At 36.8% G+C, this 20,054-nt stretch overlaps 1 protein-coding gene across 3 annotated transcripts in view; it reads left to right on the top strand.

Annotated features, from left to right (window-relative positions):
- Positions 1-20,054, top strand: part of PTPN3 (protein tyrosine phosphatase non-receptor type 3) — a 131,006-nt gene that overhangs the window by 65,113 nt on the left and 45,839 nt on the right. For all 3 annotated transcript variants that reach the window (XM_075494148.1, XM_075494147.1, XM_075494149.1), the window contains 4 exons: positions 2,526-2,614; positions 7,921-7,984; positions 13,317-13,489; positions 18,584-18,718. In XM_075494148.1, the coding sequence (XP_075350263.1) occupies positions 2,526-2,614; positions 7,921-7,984; positions 13,317-13,489; positions 18,584-18,718 (461 nt within the window). The remainder of the gene's footprint in view (positions 1-2,525; positions 2,615-7,920; positions 7,985-13,316; positions 13,490-18,583; positions 18,719-20,054) is intronic.

The raw sequence follows: 20,054 nt of genomic DNA, 5'->3' as shown, positions 1-20,054 counted from the left end.
CTTTCTTTTTAGCAACTTGCTAAACATGAAACTTCCATTAGTGAATTAATCTGAGCTCAGTTTTCATCTGCAAACACTTCTGCTTTTCTCTGAGGATAAATCTGAACTGCTAAAATTGTAATATTAAAAAATGAAATAATATTAAGAAACTCAGGAGAGTGAATTCAATACCTTAAAGCTGTATTGAGATTTCTTGAATTCCTAATCTACTTTTGACTCTGGACCACTATCCCATCTGCTCAATAGTTAGTCCGATGTTAACTCATCTTTTCATTTTTACTCAGAGAGACTAAGATAGGAAATTTGTAGAAGCAATATTATTTCCATATCTATAAAAATCCAGATGGTAATTGTAAATGAAATCGAATGTGAATCAGTATTTAAATACCTAAATCCCTGGCATGACCATTTTTGTCTTTATAATTTTTATGATTATCTCTATAAAGAAACAGGTAAAAAGAAAAGTATATGCATGTTATTTCTTAGTTGTGCAATTTAACAGCATAGATGTTTTGAAAGGGGAGTAGCTGCACATCTTCCTAATCTTTCTTTCAGGAGACCCTCTTTCTTTATGCTAGTCCAAAGTCTTTGTTTCGGATTCCTTAGGTTTAACACAAGACAATTCATCATAACAACAAATAGCATGGGAGGTTAGTGTTTTGGACTGGGGCAGATGGGGGTGGGGAGTGAACTTTGTTCTGACAAAGCTCCCAGAGAAAAGAGAGTAGTTTAGCCTAACTAATCCCTATCAAGTGTTTACCTAATCCTTTATTTCTGCTAAATCAGTTAGGTTTTCAGCTTTTTCTCCTAAAGCTGTTTTTTCTTCACAGTATTGATTTTTAAAAGCAGGAACCTCAAGTTCGAGTAAGCTCCAAGTGCTAAGAATACAGGCTTCCGCCCTGCTTTAGGTTGGCTGTATCATGGCAGGGACAGCTAAATTACATGGAATTCATCTCCTGAAATACCTCCGTTTTCTCCCCAAGTATTAAAATAAAGGGGTGTGAGTTCTGTATTCCTGTAATACGCTGGCATAAACTGACAGTTCGGGAGCTTCTTCCGATGGAGATTCAACCAGCTCCTCTAGCAGCAGTTCTTGGCAAAATGGGGCAGCAGGTTGCTGAGGATTATTAATAATTTCAGCTGATTCTGGGCTACCTTGATGTTATGTGTATTGGGACTGCTACCTACCTAATTATTTTCTTTTATTATACTCTCAGAGATAGGACTGGTATTCTTTTCATCTTGTCGGTATTCAGTGTTAATGCACTATGTATTAAATAGGTTATGCTCATTCTCTATGAACTGCTGTGGTATTTCACTGGAGGTTTATAAATCACATTGCAAATTAGGTTCAGCTTCATTCATATGCCTGTGTTGTGCTTCTGTTCAACTATTTTTCAAGGATTTATTGTAGACTTTCCACAGTATTGTTAGAGCACATGCTATCTGTTCTATTCTTCTGTGCCTTACTAATATAAAGAAATTGGGATTGGGCATACAAGAAAACTGTATATTAACTGAGCACAGAGTACCATCTAGAGGAGCAGCTAAGCTACTGAAGGCTTTCAGAGAATCCATTACAAAATAGTCTGAAACTACTTTTGAGTCAAACCTGATGTTTTAACCAATGGGTTCTACACTTACATGTAGATTTATGCATGTGCTCAGCTCTGTTTAGAAATTTGTGTAATAATGTATTAGTGCGTGTTGATCATAGAGAAATAGGAAGCCAAGATTTGTAACTTTTGTAACATCAGTTTGGGTTTAGACTCAAATTGACCATTCACCGTGTCTGTCTGTCGTCCTGTGTCCATCGCCATGTCCCGTCCCCTGTCCGTCCGTCCCCCCCTTTTTTTCTTTCAACTTAAGTGTTTGCTTATACATAAGCATGTGTTTCCTCTTGAGTATCTCAATACATATAAGGATTGTAAATTTATGGATGCATTTTTCCAGTTGAGCGTGTTAAGCTAATGCATGGTTTTTGTTTTAGTTAACAATGGATTCAATTTAGTGTATCAAATATTCATGTAGACGAGTATATTCCTTTAGCATACTCTCATATGCAGAATTGTGGTCATCTCCTGCCCAGTCTTTGGTAAGACCTTTTCGGAAAAAATAAGGAATTATTTCCTTTTGTCTTTTTAAACAGCTTAGAATCAGGACATTTGTGTTCAGTTCCCAAAATTCTGTGACATTTACCTGACTGATCTGGGGAGGTACTTCAACTGCTTTCCCATGGTTAAATTAATAAGGCTGGACTTGAAACTTTAGTCTGATACTGACCTAAAGAATATCTAGTGTAGTAAGATGAACATTACAACTTGTTTTAATGAGTGGAAGTTTATAATACCTAGTAGATAATGTTGACGGAAAGAGATGCATGAGAAAAAAATCCAAATATGTGATTGAATTTTTGCCTCAGGAGTAGCAATTTAAGTACAGAAAACTTGAAAATTAATTTATAAGTAGATAAATGAGAGTGACAAAAACTGCATCTGTGTTCTTACAGCATTTTTCTTTTGCAGGATCTCCATAATCTAGATCTCATGATTGGGATTGCATCCGGTGGAATTGCTGTATATAGAAAACTCATCTGCACAAGCTTCTATCCCTGGTACATTGTTTTACTAGTAAAGAAATACGTCTGGTCTTTTCAATCTTATTTCCAATTGCTTTAACATTTATTCCAAAGAAGCCTAGAATACATAAACTTGTTCTTTATGGAGTATCATGATATTTCCTTGCGTTGAGATAAAAATGAAACCTGTTGCCTAGGCTTTTAAATCTCTAAGACTGTTGGACTCCTTGCACTGTGTGAAGTCTTGATCAAGTTAATTCACATATGGGTCTCAGTACATGATAAGGAGGACCCTGTGGTCTTAGAGATTTGCTGCTGTTATACCCAATAATATGTCTTTTTTTAAAAATCAGTATTACTAGTAAAGCTCACCAGCTAATGGTCCGATCATTTTATCCTGTCATTCAGCAAAGAAGATATTTGCTTCTCAGAAAAGAAATGTAAAATGAGTTATTTGGAGTTTCAGATTTACTGGAACTAGGATAATATAATTTAGACAAGTTTTTAAATGTCATCAAACAAGGCTATATAATGTTAACAAGTTTTGGAGTCTCTGGGGAGACTTTTGCATTATTCTATGATACTGAAAACATTAGAATGCATGATAGTGCTGTAGAAAATAATTGCTACAAAGAAGCAATGTACACAAAATGTCTACCATGAATGACATTAGAAATTAGTTAAGATATAATCATTTATAGTATTTATGGCTTTTTTTATTTATACCATACTAAAAATAACATAAATCAGAAATTATATGGAGGCTCGGCCTTTCCTTAAGGTTTTTGGATTGGATCAGAAAGAATTTTTCTCAGTCTTTCTTTTTTAAAAAAAGTATGAATTTGTTTCATATACTCAAGTATAGCTTTATCATGTTATGCATAATTTCCTTGTATAATTGTAACAGTTTTTCTGGATAATGTTTTCTTAATCATGACAGAAAAGTGCATTCTAATGGGTTGTACTTGCTTTTTGCTCCTTAATTATATAAAAAGGTGCTGCTTAGCAGTATTCCTTAAATATTCACGTCATTCCATCCTTTCATTATGAACCCAGCCTAACAGGTATTTTCTATGGGAAAGCAATAAAATAGGCTTCAATTTATTTTTAGTGGAAAATTTACTTCACAGTCTCTGGATTTTTTTTTTTTCTTTGCAGTGAGTTTCTTTTGAACTCACTTGGATGTTCTGTAACCATCCTAAATGTATGTCAATAATGCTCTCACACAGCACAGTGACATCTTGTATTTTTCCATCTCTAATGCACACTAAAGCATAAAAGAATTTTATCTTTCATCTTTGTGCCCTGAGCTCTGCCCTTTCATATGTCAATCTCTCAGCTTCTTTAAACAGCTGCAGGTTTTAAAAACTGCCAGCTGGAGGCGCATTTTCTGTCTTCTGCAAGTCGTCTTGTGCCAGTTTAGTGACCTAAGGTATGAATGAGTAACAATAATCCTGGAAACCATAGCGACAGCATTTTAAAATCCATGACTATATGATTTTTAGGGAAGGGAAAGAGACCTTTATAGCACACAAGAGAGGAGGAATCCACAACTTCCTGTGCTACTTTTACTGCTGGAGAGCACAGAGGAATAAAACACAGATGCTAAAACATCATTTACAAAAACCTATTCTCATTTACAAAAAGAAATGGAGGGGAAAAAAACCCACAGATTTTTCAGTTCAAATAATTTCCACTCTAAAATTTGAGGTTTAGGCAGCAATATTTTCAGCTGACAGCTAATGCAATTGTTCCAAGCTTTCCTACTCTCTCTCTAAAAATATCCTTTCAACTTGAAAGGAGCAAAACTCGCTACATAAGGGATAACTTTTTCATATTTTATTTCTGGCTTCTTGAATGAGTTAGTCATAATTCTTCATGCAGGAATGGTGTCCGTTCCTTGCCCCCTGAGAACAAGAAAACAAGGAAAGTCACCAGAGCAGACTAGCCTGTGCTGTATTTGTAGTGTACAATTTCAATTTCTTTTTAGACCTCAAAGCAGGATGTATTTCTGTAATGCCTGGAGTTTTAATGTATCGTGGTTGGGCTGAAGGAGTGCAGGTAAGGAGATTCCTTACAGAACAGTATATGCCTGAGAATGCAAGAAAACACCCATTCAGATAATTGCAATAGTGTTTAGGCTTTTTATGTAACACCATTTGTAGTAAGTAGTTTTTCCTATGGGCTGAGCAAGCTTCACTGTAAATGTGGTAGAACTCAAGGTGGCAGCAAACACCATCAAAGAACTCTTTCCAAAACTAAGTAAAATACTGTGCATCATTAGTGGATGACAATAATACAACTATGCCATATGGTAGTAGTCAAAGGGGACCAAAAGTTTTCAGGAACAGAGGCAGTGAGAGAGTACTGCCTTGGCAAAAGGAGGATTTTCAATCAAAGCAACCTACGGAAGGAGCTGACTGATCAGTGAGAGGCAATGCAAGTCAAAGCAGGTTTAAAAAATAACTCTGTGTTTAACGCAGTATTTTATATGCTCTGGAAAGTTATTCTTGGGGGTGCTCAACTGTTTTGTGATAATTCCAAAATTTGTTTTCCAAATAAAATACTACCTTAATGGCAAATACATACAAGCACTCTCTACATCAGCAGCAATTAAGGTTGTATATTAAACGCTATTCAGTGTATGCAGTTTCTTTGCTTTGAAAGCTTCAGAGAAACTGCTAGAGGAATGTATTCTACGTTGCCATTAAAAGATTCAGCAGGAAAATTTCTGTCAAATTTGCTATGTAAGATTGTGGCGTTTTTTACATTTTAACTGGCAAAGTATAAGACTTTCAGCTATAGAAACATTTTCGCTTCAGGTCAAAAATACCAGCTGTTAGTACGTACTAAGTGCTAGGACAGAACTGCCAGTTTGATCAGAAATTAATAATGCCGTTGCCCACCAAGTGACAAATCTATTTTGACCCTTGTGAATGATAGGAAGACAGGACCCAAAAGATATATCATTATTAATATGCTACAAGTATTGAGCGTTTTACAAGTAAACTGTGGAATTTAATTTGCGAATGTTGCATAGTCACCGGACAGATTATTGGTGAGTGATAAGGGCAGCTGAGCCACCGGTTAGAATAAGAATAACTGCATTCTATTCAGATCATGTTTTGGATGTGGCATCTTCTAGCACTTGTTATATCTAAATCCCTTGATACCTTAATGTCTTGGATTTTTTGTGGATTGTGCTATATGCAAACATTCACTCAACTTGTAGGCATAACATTGCAAATGATTTTTAGTTAATGTTAAATAAAACTTTTGGATTAGCAAGTGTTCTCTGTCACTGAATTAAATAGGTTTAGTTGTACTTTTAAGAAGAATGAATGGAATTGAGAGGGATGCTCTACTTAGAGGAGAGTCAAAATAAAGAGACTTAAAGCCCTGATTTGACTTGAAGTGATTATGTGGTCAAGCAGTGAATAATGTTTTTGGTTTTTTGTTTGGTTTTTTTTTTTTTTTTAAAAAAAGGGGGGAGGGATTGAGAGAGTTATGGTATTTTTGGATGTTGGCTACCTTTGTTGTTGGGTAGAAGGATTTTCGCTTAGTCTGCAAAGTTAGTTTTGTGTGTCCTGCATTTCTGCTGGCTCTGCATTAGGGTAAAAACAGACCATGACAGCGACTGTGTAAGCTGAGAATGACTAAAAAAACTTACTTGTTGAAGTTTAATCTAAGTCAAGGAATGTGTTAAGAAAGAACCAGAAGCGCAAAACTTGAGTGGTACTAGTTCAGGTGGAGTAGCACTAGGATTAAGAAAGGATTTTTGTATAAATGAGTTGCATCTCAGTAAATGCAGCTGAAAAGTTTATATGACTTATCGGGAAGTTCAGAATCCAGAACTTTTAGATGAGCAGTACAGATAACTACCATTTGAGCTAGCAAGTCAAATGGCACAAGTATTTCAAGAGCTGGCCTCACAGGAGAGGTGGATACGATTTAAACTTTCTAGTAACCTGCACAACAATTTGCCTGGTTGCCAAAGAATGTTGTGAACGAAATTCCTGTTTCTTTGTGGTTCTGTAATTGATGGAGAAAAGCATTTTCAGAAATGGGCACATGTTCAGTTTTCCACCTCTTTAGTGCAGGAGGGGGGATTGTTCTTTCCACTGCCTTTCTTGTTTGTAACTGGCAAATATATGAATCCTGTACAAATGAGGAACATTGCTCTGTAATTGAAGTGCATCTCTCTCATGGGCAGTGGGGAGTGAATGATATTCATTGTCCCACTTGCTGGGAGTGATGCAAAAACTGTGGTAAGAACTGAGATGGTCTTCAATATAGTTCATACATGATGAGATCTAAGGTGCTGTAAAACGTTATCAGTTGATGAGAATATTCTGAGACTTTTAGCAGCAACCTTCCAAAACCCTTTCATGGTGTGTAGATGGTATTTTTCAGGCAGATATGACCTGATCAGACCTTAAATAGCTTTCCCAAGGCATCCATATGATTCTAGCTGATCATAGATTCCTTTTTCTAAAATGTGTAAGTTTTCAGTTATTGAAGTATGGTGGAGAAAATTTAGGTATTTTAGACAAGTCTTGTTTTGCTGTAGGAAGGTGCATGGGTACCTAGAAGTTTGTTTAATTTAGCAAAACTGGTAAGCATATAATTAAAATTAAAATAGCTTGAGCACCAATTCCAACTGTAATCCTTACCTTGGAAAATCTTTATTCATACTGTGTATATATATAGAAAAGAGGTGTTCAGTTCAGTATAAAGTTACCACATAAATTATGCAGCAATGTTAATAATTGAACTGAAAAATATATTAAGACTCATTCTTAGTTTTCATCCTTCTGCAATTATGATTTTTAACTACAATGTTTGTTTAGTTATTAATACAGATACATTATATTTTTCACATTATGAAGCCAATTCTGTGAAGTCTCTGGGAAATTTCAGACGTTGTATGACCAACCTTGTCATGTCATTAGGGTCTTAAATTTTGTTCCTTAAGTCACAGTTGTCATATGATTCTTAAGTTATACAAACTTGACACATTTAACATTTGTGTGGCTTAGTAAAGGATGTCATCAAGTTTTTGCTGCAAGAATAGATTTGGTGGGAGAGAATTGCTATGTGAGCTATTTACAGAGTAAATGAGGAAGAATCTCAATTTTTAAAAGACCTTTCCTTAGCTAAAATTTTTACTTTGAGCTTCTTGACTCCTATTTGCCACTCAACACAGGAGTTGGCTGCATATTATTCATTGAATATTTAACAGCTATAATCTTTTAGGCTTGCTGTACACAGTATTATTTTTCTTTTTTTTTTTTCCCCTTTAAACATTGTTTAGTATTTCATAGTCTGTTTCTCTCTTTTAGGGTGAACATATTAAAAATTTCCTTTAAAAGGAAAAAGTTTTTTATACAACAACGGCAAAAACATGTAAGTAGTCATTTTATTTTGTTTTGCTCAACTAGTCATGTTAATTTTTTTTTTTTTGCCTTAATTGTTAAGACAACAAAAGGCTCTGTGTTAATTTGCCTTTGAAATTCTGTTTTGTTAACTTGCCCTTGCTATTGTGGTTCTTTTATGCTCGCTCTGTTTCCCATTTTTGTTTCCTTTCCAGCATGGAATCTTTTCACATTCCGTCTGTTGGACTATATCTTACCCATGCAGGTTTCTTCTCCCTTGGAGAGTAGGGGGAAATACAGATCTTCATCCTTTCTCCAGTATTTTGTAACCTAGCATATTTCCCTTTTCTTGCCAGCATCTGCTGCTCTTTTCTTTGATGGTCTCCCTGCCCAGTAGAGTGCCTCACTGCAGTGAATCTACTAAACGGCTGCTTATCCCATCTAGGAGGACTCTGTGAGGTCCCTCCTGCTTACGGGGCTCAGAGCTCTGGGAGAAGGGAAGGTACCTGGAGAAAAGGACAGGTCTGCAACTGAAAGACATTAGGTTGGAAAGGGGGATAGTGCATCTCCTGCTGTGTGTAACGTAGAGCACTTTAGAAGTTGGCAAAACATGTGAAGATAGTTGAGAAAACTGATGTACAATAGAAAATTTAAGAGTAGTCTTCATAATGCTGTGTGCTTTTTGCAGAATGGTTGTAATATTAGGCTATCTAACAGAAAAAAATAATCTTGGTTACAGTATTGTACTGCCACAATATGAACAGATAAATTAAGCTGGTTTTTGAGAAAGAGATTATTTAATATGACAGGACAAAATATGGAAATTAGTGGCCAGCAGATACATAGATATTTTAATTCAGTTGAGGACAGAATTTGAGTAGTGAAAGGTAAGTGTTAACTTATACCTAAACTTTATGAAGGGTCTTGTAGTAAATCAGTTCTTAAAGTGCTAGGAGCTATGTTACAAGAAGACCTCTTGACCCTCATTGGTTAGAGGGTCTTCAGAACACAGATTGCTGGGGAGGCTTTTTTTTACCCCAAAGGAGAGTATTTTCATCTTTTCTCCCCCACACCCCATTTGGTGGGTATCTCCCAAATTTGAGGAGTGTGCATGTATGTTTACGTTCTTAATTTTCAGGGCTCTTGTGTAAACAAAGTTAGTATCTACAGATAGTGTTACTGCACTAATGCTTACACACATAGCATGCACAAATGAAATTTTTCTCTTTTGAGAGAGTGTGTCCTAACCCACCATAGAGGTGTCTTAAGTTTTCTGCAAGCTGTAATTTTCTAAATATATTGTTTATATGTAAACTTGTCTCAGTCTGTTCAAATGTTTCACTGTGTGAAGAAATGAGTGGTTGGCAAACCATTCTACTAGCTTGTGAGTGTAATTGTATTTGTATTACACTCAGTGTAATTGTATGACACTCACAAGTATTACCTTCTAGGTTTGAGGATTAAAAATTCACTGGTAAGGAGTCTTATTAAATTTTAAATATCTTCAAGTATACAAATATTGGCAATTGACAGCAATTTCCAAATGTCTCTGTGAGAATAAATGTAGGAACAGAACTCAGAGTGGTTAGTAACAATGGATGAGCATGCTTACATGTTTTTTGAGCATGCTTACATGTTTTTTGGAATATGGAGGAATAAAGTGTCAATATGTAACTCAAAGGAGTTAAGGAGGAGCTGGACTCAAAGATCATGTAAAATGTGTGTTCATTGCATAAAGACTTTACTGCTGCCAAAAGTTGAATTTCTCTTTCTGGAGACCTGTGTCTGTCACCTTTGAAGAGGGCAGCATTCTTAAAATTTGTTCAATTAAGCTTTTGTTAAATGATGACAGTTCAAGGCCCTTGATTCGTTTAACTAATCTCCTCTTAAGTGATCATAGCTCTTTATTTCATAACCCCCTGAGATAAGAGTAATGCACACTGTAGCGTGCTTAGAGAGCTACAGAACTGTAGGAAAAATAAGGCCAGCTTCATGACCTTTTTACTCTTTCTCAGTAGATATGAGAAAAAGCAGACCAGGTGTGCTATTAAATCTCCAGATATATCCATCCTTGTCATTTAGCCCCCTGTGCCTGAAATTGAGGGCAGCAAGTCCGTGTGCCTGCAGTACTTCGGTGTTACTGCTTTGAAAATCTTGCTGTCGCAGTACAATGGGAGTGAGTGGGCAGCTGGACTGCTAGGGGCTTTCTCCAGAATGGTGGCTCGCTTGAGGGGTTTATGAGGGCGGATGACTGAGGGCACGTCAGTCTTTAGATATATCAGATTTTTGCTTGGAAGTGCAGGAGGAAATAGGTAAATGAGGCTGAAAGTAAGGAAGGTGGAAGAAGGTGGGGAAAGCAGAGCAGATACTACATATTAGTAGGCAAGATTTTACTAAAGATGGTGACAGTGCTATAACATTTCAGGGGTTTGTGTGTCGTATGTAGATTTCTTTGCAAAAATCTACAAAAAGTTCTCAAAGGCTATGAATTTGCAGTCATCTGGGATGTGCCATGTTTCATTGATTTATTCTCCTTATTTCTCCTACTCCTTTTTTCTTTCCTTATACCCCTGTTCTGAAGACTCAACTTACCTTATCTCACTGTCTCCCTGCTACTCACCTCCTCTTTTACCCTCCCACTGCTTCAGTCGGTTGATCAGCTACTTGATAGAAGTATGCAATATTTCTGTTTCTACTGAAGAGCTACATAAGGACTGAGGAGCAAGACTGATGAATCAGTGAATGTCTGATCCTGTAAAAGCTCGTGATATGTAGACTTAATGAAGGGTGCAAGATTAAGGTAGGAATAGGAACTATGCTGGTTTACAGGCAACATTTTAAAGCTTCCAGCAATGAAACTTTATATCCAGTGTGCTTACTAGTGCTTAAAAAAACCTTCATTTTCTACATATTAAAATATGTTTTTACTTGCTACGCTGTAGATACTTTCAAATTCTCTGTGAATGGAATAGGCATATATCTGATGCTGAATGCTGAAATAGCAAGAGACTCACTTTAGCTATTGAAAATTGTTCCCTGTATCTTAATGGTCACAAATGTGACTAATCCTCATTTCTTGATAACTATTAAAATACCATTCTTTTGCAACTTGAGTTGAAAAGTATGATAGGCGCTAGATCCTTGGATCCCACTACAACACTCCTCGTCTTTAAAACAGTGCATTGATTTAATAGCACAGCTTGCAAGGTGGCCTATTAGTGAGCCATATGGTTTTGTTAACAGAAGATTTTGTGAATTTAAAAATTGGCTACTTTTTAATGAAAATTCTGAAAGTATTTATCCTAGTATAAGGCCATATTTAAACTTCGAGCCCACTTAGAAGCTGTTAAGGTTCTGTGACAACAGTTGGGAAGAATGTACTTGTAGCTTAGAGAGTGAGATTAATTACTATTTTCAAACCTAAATTTCGAAACAGGATATTAGGGGTACTTAATTCCTTATCTTTACATTATGGCTTTTCGGTATAATTGAGATGTTCAGATAATCTAATTTTTATGGCAACTGAAAGACCAGTACTCCGGGCTGACAAAAATAACTATACACTTCCTTTTATTTGTCTTCTGGAGTAGTGTAAAATGCTTCAAGTGGTATTCAGCCAACAGAGGTTATGTAAGAAAAGCCATTTGTCATTAAATCTTTAAGTGATCTATGCTTTTTATATTGCAAGAAATTCTGAGTTAAAATTCCACTATGCTTCCACACTTTATTTTATATAAGCTAATTAGAACCAACTGTGGTGAACTGACAAAAATGAATTGGTTCTAGTATGCATGAGGGTCAAATAACAAACCCTACTTCTTAAAAAATAATAATAAAAAAAATTAATGTTTTAATAGATATAGGAAAAACATGCCTGAAAGATTACAATCAGTTAATGTTTTGCAGTGCCTATGTAAAATCAAGGGGCAAATCCTTTTTATCTTTCTCTTGAGATTCTCATTGGTTGTGTAAAATAGCTATTTCAGTCATAGACTCTCTGAACTAGTCATAAAGTGACTTGCAGCATGTAGCATTGATCTCCGATACATGGCATTTGTAAAATGTTGCCTAGAAATTAAAAGAATACAAGAAAACCAGGTTGATTATTCCAGCCAAAGTGGTCTGTAGTTACTTCCCAGTAAGATTATTGCTGTGAACAAACAAAAGGACAATGGCAACTAGAAATCAAGGTGTTATCCAGGTGGGACCTTGATTTCTTGCTGGACTCTGAGAAGGAGTTTTATTAGGTCTTTGAGTCCTTTAATAAAAAGGCTTTGCAACCCAAATCCTGACTTTCTCCAAAGTATGAGCTAGGAAGAGAGCTTTACTGAGATGGTTGCCTGCCTAATTGTATGCTGAGGTGTCAAAATTCAGTCATTATTCAGAGCTGGAAAAGATGACAGATGAAATCAGAGACTTGCTTTTTTTTCCACTGAAATACTGAGCTGTGATAGCAATTAACTCAGGTCTCATGTTATCTTCCTTTCTCGTCTTTGCTTTACTCTTCATTCCACTTTCTTTGCATCAATAACTATATTAACTAACCAAAGCTATATCTTGTGCAAAACTCTCTTGGGTTCTGAAATAGCTCAACAAGTGCTACGGTTGGCGAGGGCATAAAAATGGGTGGCACAATTGTGTTGGCACTGAAGTTACAAGTAAGAGCTTGCGCCAAGACACGTAAGCTTTGTGTTCTGCTTCCTTTTGATCTCCTTATTGTGGCCTCATGTTATCATATAGCAAGCAGGATTGGATTTGAACAGCAGTAGCAGCAGCTCCAGTCCCATCGCAGCTACTTTCTTTCCCCCAAGATGGATCACTGTTAACATCTTTAGTATCTTCCAAAAGACTATCAAGCAGATGCTTTTTTGCCTACTGTGGCTCTTGAAAGAACATTATTGAATTGTAGCCTTATGTGAAGAGTGTGAATTCCAAGATTGAGGGTTTTTCTCCTTTCTACATTGCACCCTTAATAGAATGTTTAAGAGTTTTGTTTGTCATAGGAGGTCAAGATCTGACTGGAAACCTGAAACTATATTTAGCTGTTTAATATTACGCTTGTAATCTTTACCACTCTAGACTTAAATATTTCATTAACACTGTAAGGATTAGGAACTGAAAAACTTAATTTTTCAGTAGTGCTTAAACTTTTAAAGTGTCCATTTCACAGTTTAGAATTTCATACAGTCACAGGGTATTTTGGCCATTTCGAGCTCAAAATCTATTGTACGCTGATTTTTTTGTTTTCCTAAATGCATTTTTCCTATTTAAGCCAAAAGTAATCTTATTGATGTTTTATAAGCTTGTTTACTGTGTTTGATCTGCTTGTATATATTGAAACATGGTATTTCCTACCGTTACAGAATGAATCCAGAGAGCATATTGTTGCCTTCAACATGTTAAATTACAGAGCATGCAAAAATCTATGGAAATCTTGTGTAGAGCATCACACATTTTTTCAGGCAAAGAAGTCACTACCTCATGAAAAAAAGATATTGTCACATTATTGGACCCTGGGTTCTAGAAATCCAGCAAAGTAAGTATTGTGTGAAAGCATGTTTTGCTTTGTAATGTGAACAGGAGGATTTGTGTCAGTGGTAGCTCAAGTTGGAGCGGCTGAGTTCAGTTCTGCCCATAGCTGTGTCCCAGGCTGTGTGTGAACCATTTGATAAGCTATATAGTTGTGGTTTCAGTTTCTGCAACATGGTGTCATTAAAATAGAACTTTTCTTATAATTTCCTAAAGAAGTATTTGAATATAAGTAAGTTTTACTGGTATTGTTTCAACTTGCTGTTTCAGTTTGAGGTATAAAAGCACTAGAAAGTAAAAATGTCATGTAGCTAATGATCCAATAAGAAAATTTGCAGAACAGATTTGTTTTGAACTGTTTACCCCTTAGTGACATATACACACTCTGTTTAATTTGTTAGAGCAATTTCTGGAGTGCGTCATACCAACCACTTATTACTGACATCGAGATGAAAAACTTTGTCCCATCCAAGTATTCAAGATTCCACTTCTGTGACACTTCTAATCTTCTGTTTGCCTCATTGGGTTCTACTACTCATGGAGCTGGTAGTTTCATAGTGATATCTAAGATCTAGTTCCCAAAAACTAATACTTCAGAGCCTGTCATTTTGCTATATGAAGTCGGATTGTTCCTTCCAGTATGCACCAACTGGGCCCTAACTTCATTAAACTTCATCTGCCAGTTTATTGTCTATTGTTACGACTTGATGTCATAATGTCCTTCTGCATTTCTTCACAATTGACCTTTATTTTTGCCATCCTGTGTGATTAATATCTTCAGCAAACTTTGTTCACTCTTTTCTCTAGATCACTAGTGAATATGTTGAGCAGAAGAGCCCCTAGCAGATATCCCTCTAAGACTTCATTGCTGATCTTTTTTCACTATAAATCTAAAACATTTTTTCCTATTCTCTCTTTTATGTCACAGGTGAACAGGTAATTCTTCCAGATGAGGAGTCTATTCCCTAGCTCCTTAGTTTCTGTATTGGTTTAAGGGACCTTGTCAAACGTCTTTTTAAAATCTTGAGTAGACTAAATCACTGGTTTAAAGGGGGAGGTTATACTCAAGTAGTTCTGCTGTTTCATCTTAGAGGCTATTAGATTTTTTTAATAAGTATCAATCCCAGTAATTTCTTTCATTATGTTGATTTGTTCTGTTGTTTCATTTGTTAGCAATTCAGCTACAAATGTGTCATGTCATGTGTCATATTCATCTTGTCCGTGTCCATCCCCACCTCAGCCCTGAAAAAAATTCTGTCGTGAAACACATCAAAAATCTTTAATAGTGAATGAAAAAAAGTCTTGTGTCATTATCTTCTCTGAATGTGAGATTTTGGAGGGTTCTTTGGTCCTTTGATCATCTTTGGTCTCTGTAGACTCTCTAGAATCCTGCTTGTTCTGATGATTTTTGGAGAAGTAGTTTATTGTTTTCTTTTTGTTTGTGGGTGATGTGTGTTTGTAGGTTTTTTGTAGTATGTTCCCTTAACAGTTTAACTTTACATTTAATTTGTCAGACTGATTCTGTCTCTCCTATTTGGATAAGCTTCAACTTCTGAATGATGTCATCATACTTCAAATAGCTTCCCAGATTTCAGTGGCTGGCTGGCTTTTCATACTGTCATGTCTCTTTAGACACTGCAGAAATTCATACCAAGTGGGCTAGTATTGCTTGTAAATGAAGCAGTTAACCCATGAGGGCTGTCCAACAGTAAGAAGGCTGATAAAATGTTATGTTTTCTCCTGAAGTGGAATTCCATATTTTCACCTGGTACTAGATCATAGCTGAAGCAAGTGAAAACAAGTAGTTGTACAAACAGTAATCTAATTTTCTAACTTTTTACAGATCCGTATTTTGAGAATTAGCTCTTCTATGGAGTGATATGAACTTGTTCTTCCTATAGTGAAGGTTTTGAGGAGGTGACTTTTGCAAAGCTTGTAGGATTGTCACGTCCTAAAGTCCTTTATTTCTCTCCAATTTGCAAACAGATTCAAAATCCTGATGCTTGTATATATACATGCGGACACAGGCATTGCACAGCCCTTGCAATGTTAAGAGAGAAAACAGTACGAGTTCCAAAGGGTACCAGTTTAGTATCATTCAAATTTTTACCAAACATTTGATTTTTGACAAATTTTACTGTTACAATTTCTTAATAGCCTGTAGCATGCAGGATAGTTCTCATTGAACTGAGTTACTAAGAAAGACTTCTTCTCAAGTAATTTCATGTTCTGAGGCATTATCTCTGGCGAATTGCTTATTTAGGCTCTTAAGGAATCTCTAGGGACAATGTTCATTGTGATATCTTCCATCAGCTTAATGATACCCTCTGTACTAATGCATTCTTTGACCATATTTATGCCAGCAGCAAGCGTGAGTGAAATTTACCATCTACCTGAGGCAGAAGTGACTCAGCAACCTTTACTATCAGAGACTGCTGAAGTACATAAGAAGGAACAGTAATCTTGGAAGACTTTCAGTAGTTCCTATCAACTTGGTCACTGTCACTTGGCAAATTATTTTCTCAAAAGATTTAAGAAAAGATGTGAACGAGTCACTTCCGAAGTCATCTGTCGTATATTGAAAATTTTTACTTTCCTACTTCTTTGTGACTGTGGAATGTTGTAAGAGACAACATGAGCTTCCACGTTCCTTTTCAAGGATGGCTCTGAGCTCATGTGGAAGCTATGCAACCAAAAAAGGGATTCTGCATTCTCCCTTATGAAAGGGAGCAAAATTTTGCATTGAGTAAAACGAACAAACAAAAACAAACAAACAAAATAAAAAAAACCCACAAAACCAAACATGCACTCACACACAACCCCACCAATGACACCGTACAACCCTGGAGGTTTTAGATTGACTTCAGTAACTCTTTTCATCCAACTTCTGTCAGCTTTGAAGGGGGTTACATTCAGGTTTTACCACCTTAAGTATCAGAAATTTTCCTCTGGAATTTGTCGCTTTCTTGTACTATATTGTTTTACACTCATGTGAGGCAGATATCCTAGCGTTTATTGCATCAATTCAACTAGTTGAACTCTTGCAACCCTGTAGTACAATTTCTTATTTGCACATCTCTGTGCCCTTCTAGATTCTCTTACCTTAAGGTATAGTGGAATTCCATTTAAATTAGTCTCCTGAGTTGTATAAATTACCTGTAAGCCTTATTGTACGGGCAGGCTGAACCACATCTCCCAGACTCTCAGAGGTGAGTGCATTCAATATTTCTGGACTGAATGCTGAATAACCTGTCCTAGGTGCATTCTCATTCCTTGCTGAAAAGCTAAAAATGTACCTATTTTTTCACAAAGGATAACCTCTGTAATAGATGGGAGCAAGGAACTGTCACCTCAAGATAGTACAGCCCATTCCAGAAAGGCATTAGCAGGCTCTCGGTATGTTTGCTGAGAAATATCCTCGTATTTGACATTGGAAGAGGAGCTACTTGGAGTTCAGGAGATTGTTTATGTTGTGTACCTTAACTGAAATATCTAGAGAATACATTGTTAAAGTGATTCTGTGCTCAGGGTTAGGGGTTTGGGCTCTGGCTTCCATCACATGAGTTACATTGCACCTCAAAAGTCACCTGGGTTGGAAAATGCATGAACAGGCACTTGTAAAAAAGGAAAACTGATTAATGCAAAATACATGGAATTCTTCAAGATGCAGTTTTCATAATACATCCTCTTTTTCCACTCTCCCTCTCCTCTCCACTCATGTAAGGCTTCTTTGAAAGAACTTTGTTTTTGTAGAAGACCAGAGTAGTTGGTGCCTTGTCATTGGTGTTCAGAAGACTTACAGAAATAAAATAGATAACACAGGCAAAAGCTTCTCCTGAGTTCATGGACTGCGTGTTTACTAAGCTTAAAAGCATATGTAGGTAACTGATTTTGACATGTAGATGCTTCATATTAAGTTTTTGCTCTTTGTTTTTTAAACTGGGAGGAGCTTTAAAAGTACACATTTAGAAGATGAAGAAATTAATTTGCTTTAAAATCGTGAACAAGATATGTAAAATACTTCAGAATACAAAAAAAGGTTTGGGTTGCTTTTTCTCTTTTAGTTGTATAAACAAAAAGCAGTACAATGCAAAGCATACTTAAGCTTTGATATTAGCATAAGTAATAGCCACAGCAGAAGCAACTTTTTTATGCTATGTAAAATAGAGACTTTTCAGCTCTATAGTAAAGTCCTCACATACTCTGCTATCCCAGCCACCCATTATGTACAGCTCAGGATTTAGTGAGCCAAAGGTGATTTCTCTGTAACTCATAAATTGCTTCTTTTCCATGAGAAGTCCTAGGCCTGTAAACTTGAGTATGAGCAGCTTATCTCTGCTTGTCTTGTGGAATGCTGTGTAAAAAGATGCATAAAAGTTAGTTTATCTCAATTTCAATCTACTTTAAAAATGTCTTTATGCTGTATAATTCCACTAGTAAGATATTTTTATTGCTTTCCTAACAGTGGTTCTGATTCTGATGCAACCCTGATCTTGTCAGGTTCTTGTCACAAGAAGCAGTCCAGACTTGGAGATACCCTTTTTCATGTCAGATCTTTCTCTAATGGTTTACTCCTATAAGGAACACATCACTCGAATGTGGCTTCCTTCTGGAAATAGTGAATCGTCTGGTGTAGCTCTTATTTCCAAGGTAGCAGGTAGATGGTTAAAGTAGTCCTGTGCTCAGTGACGCCATTAGTGAATTATTACCCTTTTATGTGTTTTAACAGGGAATATTTTTGCCTGTATTTGAACCATGTTTTGTCAGGCACTCAGCTCAGTGCCAATAGGCCATACCGAATTTCCTGTTTTCCCCTCCATCTTATTAAACACAATTGGGTTAAAAATAACTCTCAGAAAAAGTTATGTTTTACCCAGGCTTGTGATTAGCATTGTAGCAGATATTAACAAACAGTTTTATTGCTGCAAGTGAAAGACAGCAAATGGCTCTGTGAGAATGCAAATGCATAAGTAAGGAGGGGTAAGAACAGGGGAGTCTTTAAAACACATTAATTATAAAATTGACTTTCATAAGCATATTTTATTTCATTTAAGTTTTCTATGCAAAATAATTCACATACAGTTTTTTTATTTCTTTTCAGGTCTGTAAACAGCCAGTACTGCAGAAAAGTTATAGGTGGGATGGTTTGGAACCCATCTATGAGACGATCTTTATCTGTTGAGCATCTAGAGACCAAAAGCCTTCCTTCTCGATCACCTCCTGTTACCCCTAATTGGTAAATCCAGTTTCAGCCTTTCCCATGTGTTCCAGCCTCCTACCTTTTCTAATTGTATATACTCTAGTAGAATAATTATGTAGTGTGTACATATATATTTAAACATTATTCTGAGAATATATATGATGACAGGAGAAGAGTGGGTGTCACCTCAGCTTTAGCAAGGCTTTTGATACTGTCTGCCAAAATATTATACCCAACTTAAGACATTATGTTCTGGAAGGGTGGACAACAAGATGGTTTTAAAAAAAAAAAAAATGGTTGGATGATTGGACTCAGAGGGGAGTTGTTAATGGGTCATACTCTACGTGGGGGCCAGTAACAAGTGGAGTACTGCAGGGGTCTATCTTGGGACCTGTCCTGCTTAACATCTTTATGACCTGGAGGAGGCAATGGAGTGTTTGCTCATAAAGTTTGCAGATGACACCAAACTGGGGGGATGAGTCAATAAGCTTGGGGGCAGGGCTGCTATCCAAAGGGACCTTGATAGTCTGGAGAAATGGGCCAATAGGAACTGTATGATCAATGAAGACAAATGCAAAGTCCTGGGAAGGAAGAGCCCAGTGCAACAGTATTGTCTGCAATGCAACTGTCTGAAAAAGGACCTGGTAATCTTCGTAGGCAGCAAGTGGTACATGAGCTATCTGGTGTGCCCTGGCAGCAAAGAAGTCCAACAGTAACCTGGTAGTATTAACAGAAGCATAGATGGTAGATCAAGGGAAGTGATTATCCCCCTTTTGCTCAGCATTCATTAGACCTTATTAGAATGCTGCAGCTGCTTTTGTGTCTGCTAATACAAGAAGGACGCTGACAAACTGGAGCGAGCTCAGCAAAGGCTGCCAGCCACCAAGGTAGTCAGGAGGCTAGAGCACTTACCCTGTGAGGAGAGGCTGAGACAACAGCACTTGTTCAGCCTGGAGAAGAAAGGGTTTCCCGGATACCTAATAACAGCCTGGCAATACTTAGGAGGAGGCTAGCTAGAGGATGAGGCCAGGTTCTTCACTGTAGCCTGGTGGGAGGATAAGGCAGCAGGCATATGTTGAAACAAGAGAGGCTCTTTCTGGACATAATGAAAAACTGCTTCATCACAAGGACAGTTGAGCAGTGGTTGCTTAGTGAAGCTGTGCAGTCTCCATCCTTCACGTTTTTTGAGATCTAACTGCATAAAGCCTTAAGCAGCCTGCTCTGACCTCAGCTGACCCTGCTTTGAGCAGGAGGTTGGACTAGATGACCTCCATAGGTCCCTTCCAACCTATGATTAGAACTTTAACAATACAGGTAGCATTTTAGAGGGGGCCAAAACCAAATCAGTTCAGTGTACTGAACCTAGCAATGT

The sequence above is a fragment of the Mycteria americana genome, chromosome 2 (genome assembly GCF_035582795.1).
Source record: "Mycteria americana isolate JAX WOST 10 ecotype Jacksonville Zoo and Gardens chromosome 2, USCA_MyAme_1.0, whole genome shotgun sequence".
Lineage (NCBI taxonomy): Eukaryota > Metazoa > Chordata > Aves > Ciconiiformes > Ciconiidae > Mycteria > Mycteria americana.
Note: the sequence above shows the minus strand (reverse complement) of the source record. Positions and strands in the feature narration are given on the sequence as shown.